Source organism: Dermacentor andersoni, chromosome 9 (assembly GCF_023375885.2).
Source record: "Dermacentor andersoni chromosome 9, qqDerAnde1_hic_scaffold, whole genome shotgun sequence".
NCBI lineage: Eukaryota > Metazoa > Arthropoda > Arachnida > Ixodida > Ixodidae > Dermacentor > Dermacentor andersoni.
The window spans coordinates 1109316-1124449 of NC_092822.1; the positions used below are offsets into that span (position 1 = coordinate 1109316).

The 15134-nt window shown below is 48.0% G+C and overlaps 2 protein-coding genes across 6 annotated transcripts in view; one reads left to right on the plus strand and one right to left on the minus strand.

Annotated features, from left to right (window-relative positions):
* Positions 1-15134, minus strand: part of Grip163 (gamma-tubulin complex component 6) — a 478650-nt gene that overhangs the window by 385694 nt on the left and 77822 nt on the right. For all 5 annotated transcript variants that reach the window (XM_055068412.2, XM_072284402.1, XM_050174613.3 and 2 more), the window contains exons 5-6: positions 954-1023; positions 175-305 (exon numbers count right to left, since the gene is read on the minus strand). In XM_055068412.2, the coding sequence (XP_054924387.1) occupies positions 175-305; positions 954-1023 (201 nt within the window). The remainder of the gene's footprint in view (positions 1-174; positions 306-953; positions 1024-15134) is intronic.
* Positions 8111-15134, plus strand: part of LOC140213130 (uncharacterized) — a 36663-nt gene continuing 29639 nt past the window's right edge. Inside the window, exon 1 of the mRNA XM_072284290.1 lies at positions 8111-9529. Within this exon, the coding sequence (XP_072140391.1) occupies positions 8587-9529 (943 nt within the window). The 5' untranslated portion in view covers positions 8111-8586. The remainder of the gene's footprint in view (positions 9530-15134) is intronic.

Consider the following 15134-nt stretch of genomic DNA (forward strand, 5'->3'; position numbering starts at 1 on the left):
TTTTCATGTCACTGCAGTAATCAAGGCGGCATGCAGGCATGGTCTGTCCTCTCCAAAAGTACAATGTGTACAGGCATAACCATAACCTATTTCCACAGCTAAAGGGGGGGTTCAAAGCTGAGTGGCAATATTTTACCACTGGCTCAACATCATCAGTCCTGGCCGATGACTCACCTGTGTCTCGTGAATGCAGTGAGCGGTGGCACTCTGACTGGGATGTCGCTAGGGGCTGGCTTCAAGCTCTGGCTGTGCAGGCTGAACAAAGGGTTCCCATTGAGGTCACACCCAGGCTCAGCTGCACACAGCTGCAACGACACACTTGTATGAGGAAATAAAAACTTCTAAACATCTGTGTTCAGTGTCTTCATTATCAGCTCAGCTACTTACGTGCCTCTTCCAAGGGCCAAATCTTATGTTTTTGCAACAAATATCCCATGAACTGAAGCTCTATTGTACTCGTGCAAATCATGCTGCTGCAAAGCTGGCTTCTAAATAATTTGGCCAGAGAATGGGGGCACTAAAATGGGCACTGAAAGACATGGGGTCATTGCTAACATAAAGTACCACTTCACAACAGTTGCACTATTTTGGAATGGCTTGTTTTTGTACTTCACCAGTAGACATTCTCTGCCACACATAAGCACACATGCGAGGATGAGCAGAGCTTGGCCACTATGGGGTGAAGTAGTGATTTGGTCCTGAGGATTACACAAGAGATGTAGCAACAATCATTGTAGCATCGAAGGTGCCTGTGAGCCAAGGTGCAAGCAAACGAATGTGCACAGACGGCATGATGCCATGGCTGCTTCTAGCAATATTGCCAACAGTAACAGCGAATGCAATGCTTGTCAACCAAGTTCCTAAAAACTAGGCCTGCCCTAGTAGATTATATCATGTGACCTCACCCCCCTTTTATTTGCCAACAAACACTTCCCGAATGTTAAAACACTCACTCCTGGAAGAACAAGGTTGCCTTGGTTGTCCATGGCCTGCAGGTCATCATCAAGGTGCTCAAAAAGCTGCCTGTAAGACAACAAGCAGTGGCATGCAAAACACATTCTCATATAAACTTGGCTACATACAATGACCAATAAAAGAACAACAACACAGTTTTCAAGCATATAGTGACTGCTGAGCAGAGGACACACTTATCATCAAGTTCTTTAGGTAATGGTCAGTTAGTTAAATTGGGTTTAGTGGTGCAAAAGCGACTAAGGCTATGCTGCCCCAAACACAAGGTGTTATAAATCAAATTTAAGAACAGCAAAAGCTTTGTTGCTCTGTAGCTTGCGTAAAAAGTGTCGTTTAGAAATTTAAGCACTTCATGTAAAGGAACTAATGGATCGTCTCCTAAAACTACAACACGGTGTAAAGTACATGTAATTTACCCAAATTGTGCAAAAATTTTCGTACGTGTGTTTCAGTGTGTGTACATGTCAGTCAAATGTGCATCACTGTTAGCGGTTCTTCGCACTTCTCGCATGTTGGAGGTTAATCTTTCCCATGGTAAAATATTGTCTATGAGGTGTGCTGCAAATTTCAATAAATTGTTCCTGGTGATTACATGACTTCTACACGCCAAACACGGGTTTAGTAAGATGTAGCTTGTTGTTTACGCAAGAGTGCCATTTGTGTCACCATTCTGGCATCAAGGCCTTCTGAATCGCTCAGATATGATCTTTATATGGAAGTGTAGTGTTCGTTATGCCTTTGTACGCTGCCATGGATACACATCTATCTGCTGCTTCATTACCCATTATTGCAACATAGCTTAGGACCCAGCAGAACTGAACTGACCTCCCATATTTGTTAGAAGCCACCATGCTTAATATACCCCCAGGCAGGAGTTCACAAACAGATTACAGGTGTAGAGCCTTCAGTATACTTAATGAATCAGTGTATATGACTGCATTTTTATACTTGTCTGTTGTAACTTTTTTAACTGCAGTATGTGCTGCATAAACTTCAGCTGTGAAAATAGAGGCATACTGTGGTATTCGAACACTTGTTTCCCAATTTCTTGTTACAACCCCCACACCCACGTGTTCTTGTGTTTTAGAACTATCTGTGTAAAACTGTGTAATATTTATATTTGTTCCTTAACCAGAAAAGGAACTGGCCTCCCTAGTGCAGTATTAGGCCACTACCTCCCTCATGATTCCTACAATTAACCCATGGCCCTCAGTCCCCAGCAGCTGCGGAGCACCTGACTAAGGCAGCAGTCAGACCTGTAACGCAGCAGAGGGTGCTAAGAATCTCTGGACCCGGACAGGCTGCCAATGGAAACTGATCCTTGCAACTTTTACCACCCGAACTCTTTTGAGTGAGGCTAACTTAGCAGGACTCTTTCAGGAACTGTCAGGCATTGTTTGGGATATCATTGGCCTTAGTGAGGTTAGAAGAACCGGGGAGGCTTATCAATGCTAACAGCCACATTCTCTGCTTAGAGGACTCCTAGATAGGAAGTTATATGGGATAGGATTCCTAATACATAAGGACATAGGGGGCAACACTGGTGGATTCTACAACATTATTGCGAGGGTAGCAGTAGTTGCAATAAAACTTAATAAGAGGTATTGATTGAAAGTAGTACAAGCCTATGGTCCAACCTCCAGTCATGATGATGAGGAAGTAGATCAGTTTTATGAAAATGTGGAATTAGCCATGAGAAAAGTGCAAACTTGGTACACTGTAGTAATGGCCGACTTCAATGAAAAAGTGGGGAAAAAGTAGGTTGGTGAACAAGCGATTGGCAACTACAGTTGTCGGTTCTAGAAACGCTAGAGGAGATATGTTGGTAGAATTTGCGGAAAGGAATAAGCTATGAATAATGAACACATTCTTCAGAAAGCGTAGCAACAGAAAGTGAACCTGGGAAAGCCTGTGGGGATGCGCGACTCTCGCGCGTCCCCTGATGTTTTTCCCACATAGCGCATCCCCTGATATGCTGTTTTCCCGCACGGCTCGCGTGGCCTGGCGCCCGCGGCGCTCGGAGTGGTACAAGCGCGGTGCGAGAGATGGCGCGACCATCGCACCGCGGCGGGGTTACTCGGGCGCCGAGGGACAAGGCGCTGGCTCTTTCCCGGCGGGTCGGGCGCACGGCGTGGACGTCCCACGCGCGCGCGGCGACCCATGCTTCTGCGAGACCGCCTCGCGTGGCGGCCTTCGAGCGCGCCTCCGTTGGCGTGACCGAACACGCGAACGACCAGGCGTTGGGATCCAGCATGGGGTGAACATATTCGCTCGCAATGCGGTCGCGGTAAGTCGGACTTCTAGATTTGTCGCGCGCCCATCGGCATGTTTTGTGGATAGCAACTCGGCTAGCTGGCATTGATCTATGAAAGGTGCAATAAATGCCCTTGTGACTGTTTGCACTACTGTGTTGTCGTTCCTTTGTCCCAAGAGTACGGAGGAGAACCCCATATCTCCCACAAGCCCTAATGGTGAATCAAAAGTCACAGAGGCATTACGTAATCAATAAGTACAGGAGGCTTATGTAAATATCTTGGAAAATATGTACAAAATATTCCACCACTACCCTAATTCTCCACAAGAAAAATAGGAAGATACCTATAAAAAAAGCTGTCAGACAAGGAGACACAATCTCTCCAATGTTATTCACTGCATGCTTGGAAGAAGTATTCAAGCGATTAAATTGCGACGACTTAGGAGTAAGGATCAACGGCGAATATCTCGGCAACCTTCAGTTTACAGATGACATCATCCTGTTCAGCAACTCTGGGGATGGGTTACAACAAATGATTGAGGACCTTAACAGAGAGAGTGCAAGAGAAACGTTGAAGATTAATATGCAGAAAACAAATAATTATGAATAGCCTGGCAAGGGAACAAGTGTTCAGGATCGCCAATCAGCCTCTTGAGTCTGTGAAGAAATATGTTTACCTAGGTCAATTAATCACAGGGAACCCTGATCATGGGAAGGAAATTTACAGAAGAATAAAATTAGGTTGGATCACATACGGCAGATATACTCAGATCCTGACTGGAAGCTTACTATTATCACTAAAAAGAAAGGTGTACAATCAGTGCATTCTACCAGTGCTACCATATAGGGCAGAAACTTGGAGTCACACAAAAAAGCTTGAAAACAAGTTAAGGACCACACAAAGAGCGATAGAACAAAGATTTATAGGCATAATATTAAGAGACAGGAAGAGAGCAGTGTGGATCAGAGAGCAAAGGGGCATAGCTGATTGTCTAATTGACATTAAGAGAAAGAAATGGAGCTGGGCAGGTCATGTAATGTGTAGGTTTGATAACCAGTGGACCATTAGGGTTACAGAAAGGGTGCCAAGAAAAGGGAAATGTAGTAGAGGACGGCAAAAGACCAGGTGGGGTTAGGCCCCGCACACTCTCAAGTTCAACACTTGGCCACAGAGGTCGAAAAAACTGACCGCCCGCCGCTGCTAACAAAACCAGCATAGTAGTCACTTCGGGATGCTTACGTTCCAACATTTCCGGCTAGAGGCGCCATAATAAATGCAATTTTATCTTACAAACTTTCTCTTACAATTACCGAAGCATTTTTATTACATAAAAAAAGGGCAACATTATCATTGCTAATTAGATATTGTACTTTTTGTTAGTAAGTTTATTGTTTCTTTGTCACTAAAAACACAAATAGTGTTCAGCATCATCGATCTTTCACGTGACCTCTGGCCTGGATTTAAAATTTTTACCGGTATTTTCGAGTGCACAGTAGCATGGATTTATTTGTTCATACACTCAGACTGGTTGCTTCTTTGCTACTAAAACTAGTTTATTGCGCTTCAATGTCTGACGTTCTTTAACTTGGGGTGAAGTGACGCATTTGCAAGCGGACATGTAAGCCCGAAAATTGAGTTTCGGGCATGAGCCATTGGCAACACGTCTGCATCGAAACGGGAGCTGGATTCTGCTGCGGTTGACAATGGCAATAAAGGTGAGTCGGTTAACACCACTGCTTGAATCGTTATATAATATCCATATCATTAACTTACAGGCGGGCACAAGTTAACGAACTAGATCCTGCATTACGCATGGGCAGTCAGAATCCTCCGTTGCTATTTCCTAAATAAACCTTTACTTGCGAGGCTGTCGTCATACACACACAATCAGGAAAGAAAGAGCGATATTGGAACGCGCGCCCCATTTTTCATCTTGTTGTAGCCGTGGCCATAGGTGACTGAATAGCCTTATCAATCTACATACAAAACTTTTTTTCGAGTTCGCCAGCAACTTTTTTCGTCCATAAAACCGAATAATCCTTTCGTAAAATGAAGTGAAAGTACAGAATTTAATGTATTAAACAGTTGCAAGCATGATAATTCACCCATATTTCGTACTTGTTGGTTCTAAATGTTCTTGCTGTTCAGTTTGGTTACCGTAGGGCATTTATTTTTGCAGTAGTGAAGCGGTGCATCACGTTCATGCAGAAAAATAATGCATCAGTTCTAATAGCTTCATGACTTTCATGCATTTGCTTGTGGAACCAGCAGTGTTATCTCCTCTAGTGTATAAATGAACGCACAAATGTTCTCATTCGTGATCTTAATAATACTTAAGCTGTTGACATGCATTGTAGTTAGGCAGACATCAATTTTATGGACAATAGCAATGTTTATTTAACATGCTGCTTAAGCACGCTAGAACAGACAGTGTACATTTGCATGTGTTCTGTAGTCACAAACCATTACAATATGTATGTCACACCTTTTTGCATATTATATTGCAAAAGTGTGCTTTTTCAATTTCTGATTCAGTCAAAATTTCTGTTCCAGACATGCAGTAATGAGGATGGCACCAGAATAAAGCAACACACTCCACGCACTAAACAGAAGTTGCTGCCTGCTACAACAAGGCCATTGTGTGGACATTGACTGCTACTACAAGGTAAACAACACATGGTTCAGAAATAAATATGCTTGATATATGCCGTATTGGCTTGCTAGTCTTGAGATACATGTCATTTGTTTGCAGCAGATATGAACGTTTGTTCATAATTATGGTTCAGTATAATTGGTTCGAACATAAAAGAAAACACACATGAGTTTGGCTAATTTGTGCTGTATCTCATGTGTCACTATTCCGCCCCAACAGAGTCTACGCAAAACACATCTTGGTCATCACAGGAGCTCCTATCTACACCAACAGGAAGGGGCTGGCACTGAATTTGCAAGGCTTTTACACCACGAACAAAGAAGCGCATGCAGAAGAATTTGGATGAGATATCAAGTCTGCAAAGGACTGTGTCAAGACTGAAAAGAGCTTCAGCCACCATTCCACCAGCACGGACATTTCGCTGAGTCATCCAGGTAACTCAAAAAGCTCTTTCTCGAAATTCTTCATCTTCAGATGCACCTGCAACTTCTGAGCAAGCACGGACGACGCTGGCCAAAAGAGTTCCCTCAGTTTGCCCTTAATCAGCTTCCTGACCACGTCAATTCCATTTGTGCCAATTGTAATTTTTCTTCTATAAATGCAAGCTTTTTCATTTCCCATTCTTGTCAGAGATCATTCTTCCTCATCCAAACATAAAAGTCAACCTATTCTTTGCTGATACTTAATACCAGTCACTGTCAAGCAGCCTAACATATCTGTGGCAGTATCTTCTAGTGTATGCTGTCATGCACAATTCCTCTACTGAAATAGCTGATGCAGCCTCGGCATGTGTCTTGCATTAGCCTACACACCGTGTGCTATGAACCATTTTACTTTTCTTGACGTTTTTTAGCCTTCAATGCTTGCACCGCAGAGTGGCTTCTCTTAAATGCAAGCTTTCTCATTTTCCATATTCCTAGACTCGTTGATGATTGCTCTTCTTCCTCAATAGCCTGGGTCTTTGCACAAGCTACACTGAAGTGATTGATTGCAGAATCTGGTTTTGCTGCCCCACTTGGTTGTGGTAGCCGTGTTACGTTTCTCGGATGTGGGGGCCTGGTCAATTGCATTGGAAAGCAGTCTCTCGAAGTAAGCATTTTCTCCTGCAGTCTGCACAGCGACACAGACTCCCAATTTACACACACCATGATTCGTGCTCCCCGTTCACCCTTTCCTGCTGCAGCCACGGGCAAATTGTGCCTGTGGCCTTTCTCGGCCGCAATTAAGCACAAACGGAGACCAGCATATGTGCTTACATGGTCCCACTACATGGTGTAGGGTCCCACTACATGGTGTAGGGTCCCACTACAGTTCTTTCACTTTGGGACCCTCGTCTGTATGTTTGTCATGTAATTACTTCTTTTTTTTGGAACCAATAAACCTGAATCTGAATCTGACATGTAAGAAGTTGATAGCCACATGGGTGGTAAGGCCCACAAAAGTGGCTGATTAGGGTGATGCCCACGAAAGCGACTTGCCCATATTGAGACAATGTGGGACACCAAGTGTGAGCCACACATTAGCGGCCCCCGAAAGAAAAGAAACGTGCAGTTGGAAAGGAAATAACGCTAAAATGCCGGGTAGTCCATGTCGCTGTGTAGGCTGCGGCAGCAGATGCCTGCGTCATCCGATTGCTTCGCAATGCAAGTTGCGCATCTTTAGCGGCGACTGTTGCTGCAAACAGGTGGGACAATTTGTACAATCTGCTTGCGCCGCTGGTTGTCGCTCGTTACCAGACCGCCATGTGCGATGACGACGGTGAGCTGTTTACGAGCTCGCGTCAATGGTTCCAGCGTAACTCGACATGCAAATTTTATTTCTACTATTGCACGAGAATGTACACTGCTTGTCTTCTGCCAATAAAGTCGCACGTTCTGTTCACTCAATTGTGGCTTGTTTGTCTGGGCGTCAGTAGAGGCTCTTTGGTCTTCTGGCAATTAGAATGCACCGGCTACATGGCAGCCAAGGCATGCCACATAGCCGGCAGGGCAAGCACTGCGCGTATCAGCGTACGCTACCAGCAAAAAGTGGCCATATTAGATCTTGCTATAAAAAAAAACAGACTTCCGCTTCCGGGTTGAGCAGCGCCATCTGGCATCCACCTACATAAGTTTCATGTGCTGCAGCTGCTTATTTTCAAACCACTGCGGAAGGTACAGTTTCCCTTCTCTAAAGTTGGTTCTTTATTCTATGGTGGGGTGATTAAATTAAGAAATTCGCAGGCGCAAGTTGGAATTGGTTGGCGCAGGAGAGGGGTAATTGGAGATTGGAGGGAGAGACCTTCGTCCTGCAGTGGATTTACTATAGGCTGATGATGATGACGAAGACTGCGAAAATTTCATATTGTGTGTTCTTGTGGGGGTGTCTCTTTTTTTTTTTATGTGTGTCAATGTCTAATCACATAACTGTGTAATGTTGCACAACGGAGGCAATTGTTGTGGCTATCTAGTAATCTTGAGGACCTCATGAGCAATGTGATGATTCCGACAGTATTTCTCATATCGCATGACAAGCGGCATAATCATGTTCGGTTTATTTTGTGGGGATAGAGGTACACCTCAGCACCCTTGTGCGAGCATTCACTGTTATATTCAGTTTCGTTATTCATTTCAGTTCTTTATTCCCCAGGGGGCCCTTCTGTTCTTCATTATATATATTGGTTGTATATGTTAAATAAACAGCTTTTTACTTCGGGACGGCTGGAGTATGACTTCCACCTTCGGTCAACACCACATTGGCGACGAGGATGTCGTGAACGTACCCTCAGCCCCGCTGCGCCGTCCGTATCCGCCCACCATGAGCTTCACCGGGCTTGCTCTGCCACCGTTTTTCCTTCCGACGCCCGGCCGCCCCTCATTGCCATGGGAGCAGTGGGAGCAGATGTTCAACGTGTACTTGCTGGCATTCGGAGCCGCCGCATTCAAGCCGGAGCAACGCAAGGCTATTCTTTTGCATTGTTTGGGGGCGGAGGGCCAGCGTATTTATCAGACGCCACATGCAGGGACCAGCGCAGCAGCACCGGCCGCGCCAAGTGCCGCAGCACGCGCCGATGACAAGTCTGTCGTGGCCCCTCCTGACGAATACGACTCTGCACTCGCCGCATTACGGCACCAGTTTTCGACGTCGCACAACGTTATCATCGAGCGTCATCGCTTTCACCGCCGCAGCCAACATACAGACAAGTCCGTTCATGACTTTGTTGCCGCTCTACGGGAGCTAGCGTCACATTGTTCGTTTGCCTCGAAAGATGATGCTCTGCGGGATCAATTCGTTGCCGGCGTAGCTTCCACTCGTGTACGTGAGCGGTTACTGCTCGAGGGTTCCACACTTTCATTCGAGAATTCTGTTCGACTTGCACTTCAGTTTGAGCAGGCGGCTGAAGAGCTAAAGGAGCTTTCTGCTTCGGTCGAAGCAATTTCATTGCGGCAGCGTCGTAAACCATCGTCGCATTCTTCGAAAAAAAGGAATTCACAACCGGCAGCCACCTTAGAGCAGAATTTAACGAGGAGCGCGGGCAGCTCACGTGCGCTGCAGCGGAACCGCCCCCCTGAGCAGAACCGAGAACAGAATAGTCACTCCGGTTCACCACATTGTTTCCGATGCGGTTCGCGGAACCACATCACGTCAGCGCCGCAGTGCCCAGCGCAAGGCAAGACTTGTTCGTTTTGCGGTCGCAAGGGCCACTTTCAAAGGGTATGCAACCGCAAGCTAACCCAAATGCAAGGCCGAGTCCGTGAAGTTGAATTTCATGAAGATGTTTCGTCATCCAGCAGTGCTGGGGAAGTTTTGACTGTGCAACATTCCGCGCGTAGTGGAATTCATATTCAAGTGCAAGTCGCGAATGTCACTTTGACATTCCTTGTTGATTCAGGGTCGTCTGTTTCAATCCTGTCGGAGCAAGAATTCAGTCGATATTTTCAGAGCGTTCCGCTCCTGCCTGCTCCGCATGTTAGTCTGTTTGACTACTCTCAACGGCCGATTCCAGTGCTAGGTTGTTTCCAGCCAGACGTTCGGTTTAAAGGCTGCACAGCGTCGCTACGTCTTTATGTTGTTCACCGAGGAACTTGTCTGATCGGTCTTGACGGTATTAAAGCCTTGGATCTTCGCATTGAGGGTTCTGCTCTCAAGTGCTTATACACGTCTGTTGCTCCGCAGCCGACTGTTGTTGACCCGCTATCCTGTTCTATTTCCACACCGTCAAGCACGCAGACCCGTAACAAAGCTCTTCCACCAGCCTTACCACATGAGTTCAGTTCACTTTTCAGTCCAGAGTTGGGTCTTGCTAAGGGGTTCACGCATCACATCAAGACGCCGCAAGGCGTGCTGCCTGTAACTTCGAAGCTTCGCCGTCTGCCATATTCTCTCCGGGCACCAGTATCAAATGACCTTAAGAGGTTGCTGAGCCTTGACATCATCGAGCGGATCGATGCTTCTGAATGGGCGCTACACACTTCTCCAAACGTGACTTGGCTTCCGCTTACCATCAGGTTCTCTTGCACCCTGACAGCAGGGATCTGACAGCTTTCATCACTCACGATGGCCTTTTCCGTTTTAAAAGAGTTTGCTTTGGGTTGGTTTCTGCCCCAGCGGCATTTCAGAAGATGATGGCGAAAATCCTTGACCGCTGCCCTGGCATTTTCTACATTAATGATGTCATCATTTTTGGCAAGACCGCAGAAGAACACCTTTCAAACTTGAAGACCGTGCTGCAAAAGATCAAGAACGCAGGTCTGAAACTGAACAACAAATGCCTTTTCGACGTTCCAGAACTTGCCTTTCTAGGGCACAAGGTCACTGCACGTGGTATCTCGCCACTTCCAGAGAAAGTAGACTCCATATTTAACACACCAGTGCCAACTGATGTGGCCACCCTTCGTTCGTTCCTGGGTCTCGTAGAATACTACTCCAAGTTTGTTCCACACTTGGCACAAGTGGTTGAGCCTATGAAAGTCTTACTTCGCAAAAATGAGCCATTCATCTGGTCTGCCGAAGCAGACAGCAGTTTCCGGAGGGTCAAGGAAATGCTTTTGTCGAGTACAGTCCTCCAGATGTTCGATCCGTCATTGCCAGTCATTGTGTCGACCGACGTGTCCGACTGTAGGCTGGGAGCAGTCCTGCAGCAACAAAGTGGCCCCGAGCTCCGCACAGTCGCTTTCGCATCTCGTACACTGTCGCCTGCAGAGAGAAAATATTCAGTCGGTGAACGAGAAGCTCTTGCGTGCATTTGGGCGTGTGACCGATGGCACACGTACCTGTGGGGTCGCCATTTCACAATTCGAACAGACCACCAGGCACTGGTATCCTTGCTGCCGTCACAAGGTCATGGAAGACGCCCATTCCGAATCGCACGCTGGAGTGCACGACTGTTTTGCTACAATTTCACTGTTGAATACCGCAAGGGGTCCACAAACACTGTAGCAGATGCACTTTCTCGGCTACCAGCACCTACCTCGGAGGCAGAGATTGCTAAGGAGGGAGAAATTGTCTCATTCATTGAGCCAGCCTGCGTGACTAAGGAGAAGTTCAGGCAGGCCGCCCTCGATGACAGTTGCCTGGAAACCATCAAGTCATTCGTGCTGAGTTCCTGGCCGCCAAAGAAGTCCATACCAGAAGAGGCGAAACCATTCTACGCCATTCGGGAAGAACTTTCTGTTGTCGATAACCTGCTTCTGCGTGGAGAGCGCCTCGTTGTTCCGTCCTCCCTCACGGCTCAAATCATCGGCACCGCACACGAGACACATCCGGGTATCACGCGCACGAAGGCGCGACTGCGTGAGCGATTCTGGTGGCCACGAATGGATAATCAAGTGGAAACAGCAGTAAAAAGCTGCCATATCTGCCTGGAGGCAGATAAGTCCGCCAAAACATCACCAGCACCGTTGCAACCTGTTGAATGGCCTGAGCGACCGTGGCAAAAGCTTGGCCTAGACATTGTTGGTCCTTTGGAGCATGCAGCTTACAACAGCAGATTTGCTGTAACGCTAGTTGACTACCATTCTAAATGGCCAGAGGTGTATTTTTGCAGCGAAGTGTCCACGAGCACCGTGAAATACTTTTTAACAAGTGTTTTTGCCCGTGAAGGCTACCCGGAAGAGATCGTTTCTGACAATGGACCTCAGTTCACTTCGCGTGAGTTCATAACTTTCCTGCAAAACAGAGGCATCAGTCTTTCACATTCTTCGGTATACTACCTCCAAGCCAATGGGCAAATAGAACGTTTTAATCGCACATTGAAGAATTTCATTCAAGTTTCACTCCTCGAAAGACGACCACTCCGGCAAGCTGTCACAGAATACCTTGCCATTTACCGCTGTGCTCCGCACGCCACTACCGGGGTCGCCCCAGCAGTTCTGCTGCATGGTAGAATGCGCCGAACCAGGCTGGATGTCGTGGGTTTCTCGGCACCAGCATTTGCGGAAGATCCAGCCAAGGAGTTGGCGCGACTTCGTCAAAGGGTTCGGCGTCAGCAGCAAAGCAGCAAGCACTACACGGACAAAAGGCGAGCCGCCAAGAAGACGAAGATGGCCGTAGGAGACTTTGTCCGTATCAAAAAACCGTCCGTTCGTTTCAAGGGAGACTGTGCCTTTTCTTTACCAACTGAGGTGATCAAGAGGAGGGGACCAGCCTCTTTCCGACTTGGAGATGGCCGTACGTGAAATGCCTCCAAGCTTTCCAGGGTTCCGGAAAGGGGCACCTGGGAACCGGGCCCACCTGCCACGCCGCAGCCGCGGTCTCCTGATGCGCTGCAGTCCGCCACGTCGCAGCTTCCTGATGCGCTGCAACCTGCCACGCCGCAACCACGGTCTCCTGAGGCGCTGCAGCCTGCCACGCCGCAGCCGCTGTCTCCCGATGTGCTGCAGCCTGCCGTGCTACAGCCTCCTTCTCCCAGGACACAGGCACTGTCTCCTGGCATACTGCAGCAGCAGTCAACGAGCCCATCGCCAGTGCGACGTCCAACGCGGCCGACCCGAGAGAGCCGGCCACCGGCCTGGCTCCAAGACTATCAGACCAATTAGTTGGCGGTCTGACATTGCGTACATAGGTTGTAAATATGTGTAAATAAGTACAGTGTGCATGCTTTGGAGTTTTCCTTACTAATACTTACTAACAACTAACCACTAAAAATAAGGGAGGGAGTATGTTATATTCAGTTTCATTATTCATTTCAGTTCTTTAATCCCCAGGGGGCGCTTCTGTTCTTCATTATATATATTGGTTGTATATGTTAAATAAACGGCTTTATACTTCGGGAAGGCTGGAGTCTGACTTCCACCTTCAGTCAACACCACATTCACCTGTTGTGACATCCCTATGCCTCTTCCTTTCTACTTGAGACGGTTATCGGGAAGGGTGGGAGGCCTTTGCCATGGACTGGTTTGTAACAGTGGCACATCGAATGACCAGCCACTGTGGCCGCGGCAGGCACAATGGGCAGATCGAGCGCGGGGGAGATGTCTCTGGGACAGCACTCAGTATGTACATGTTTTCTCCTCATCCACTGGCCCCTCTGTTAGGGCTTCGGACTTTAGCTCGTTGACGGGGCTGTTGCACTTACAGCGAGTGCATACCTTGTGTTCCTCCTTCTCCGAACGCTAAGCCAATGGGCAGTGTCTAGTGCTCGAGTGTGGTCCTGTATGCCAAACCACACTTATTGGAGGCCCAACGCTGACAGAGATTGCCCGAGCTCTCGTGAGTGCGCCCATTGGCTATCGCGAGAGCAAGCAGCACAGTCGCGGGGACATTTCCTGGAGGCATATTGTGGGACGCAATCTTTTCACAGCGATGTACTAGCAGCACCCCCTCCTGTATTTTTCGCCCGTGGCACGGGAGCCCTTTCATTCCATGCCAGCCCAGGAATGGGCATTTGTGCAGTGATGGGTGTTGCCGCAGACGAACTGTTTCCACTAACTTAGGGCAATACTGTGTTCTCCTGTGCATGCAGCACTCGGTGTCCCCCCTCCCCCCTTATGAGGCCTCAGTGCATACACAGTGGCGTGCTAGAGTATGCAAGGCAACAACTGACGTGGCCCTGTGGCTCGTTAAGCCTGAGCCCACAGTGTTTGGTACACCTGTGAGATACAAGACCCTGCACACTTGCGCCCAATGTAGATTCAAAGACTCATTAGGCCTTTCTCTATGCTTAGCCGAGTCAGTACACCTTTGCAAATCAGGCTCGCCATGTTATGTCTGGTAGGCCTAGTGACCTTTGTCCTTTGTTAGTACTAACAGATGCCACGTTGCTGAGAGCGTCCTTCAGCTGCCTGTGCAGTTCAGTTGGATCACACACAGAGGTCTCTAAATGTGGTAGCTGGCACAATATTGCTACGGGATAGTATTTCCAATGACGAAGAGCCGAGCAGTAAGAAGACGATGACGACGATTAGAAGCTAGCGCGGGCTGTTGCCTCTTGGCCAAGCGCAGAGTATTTTCTTGTAAATATACTTGTACATAGCTTTTCGTCTGCGTCTTCCTATGTAACATATCTGGTGGAGGTGGACGTTCCCTGTGCCTTGTCACGGAGCTTCGCAGTGGACGGTATGTCGAGCCTTCCTTCATGGCTCCCGGCGACGACAACCCGACTCCGCCGGCTCCGACACCTGCTGCCACCTCGACGACCTACATCACTCTCCCCGCTCCCCGTGATCCTGGCGTATTCTCGGGCAAAGATGGGGAAGACGTCGATGACTGGATCAGCCTGTATGAACACGTCAGCCGCAATAACCGGTGGGACCCTACTATTAGGCTCGCCAACATAGTCTTTTACCTCGGTGGCACACCTAGAGTTTGGTATCGCACGCACGAAGATGAGCTCACCAGTTGGGATTCACTTAAGACACAGCTTCGAGACTTGTTCGGCAACCCCTACGGTCACCAACTTGCCGTGCAGAAGGCGCTTTCCAGCCGTGTGCAGACGTCAACAGAGCCCTATGTCACGTACATTCAGGACGTCTTGGCTCTGTGCCGCAAAATTGACACCCACATGACTGAGTCCGACAAGGTTGCCCACATCCTCAAAGGCGTTGCCGATGACGCCTTCAACTTGCTCGTTTGCAACAACATAGCGACAGTGGGTGCTGTTATAAAAGAGTGCCGCCGCCTGGAACTCGCTAAAAGCCGACGTATTGACCAACAGTTTGCCCGTCTGCCCAACACCCCAGCGACATCTTCCTGTGCCGACATTCCTCGTCCTAACAACACTGCCGATGTTACCAGGATCGTCCGGCGTGAGATCGAGGCCGCCTATCCGGCTGCCT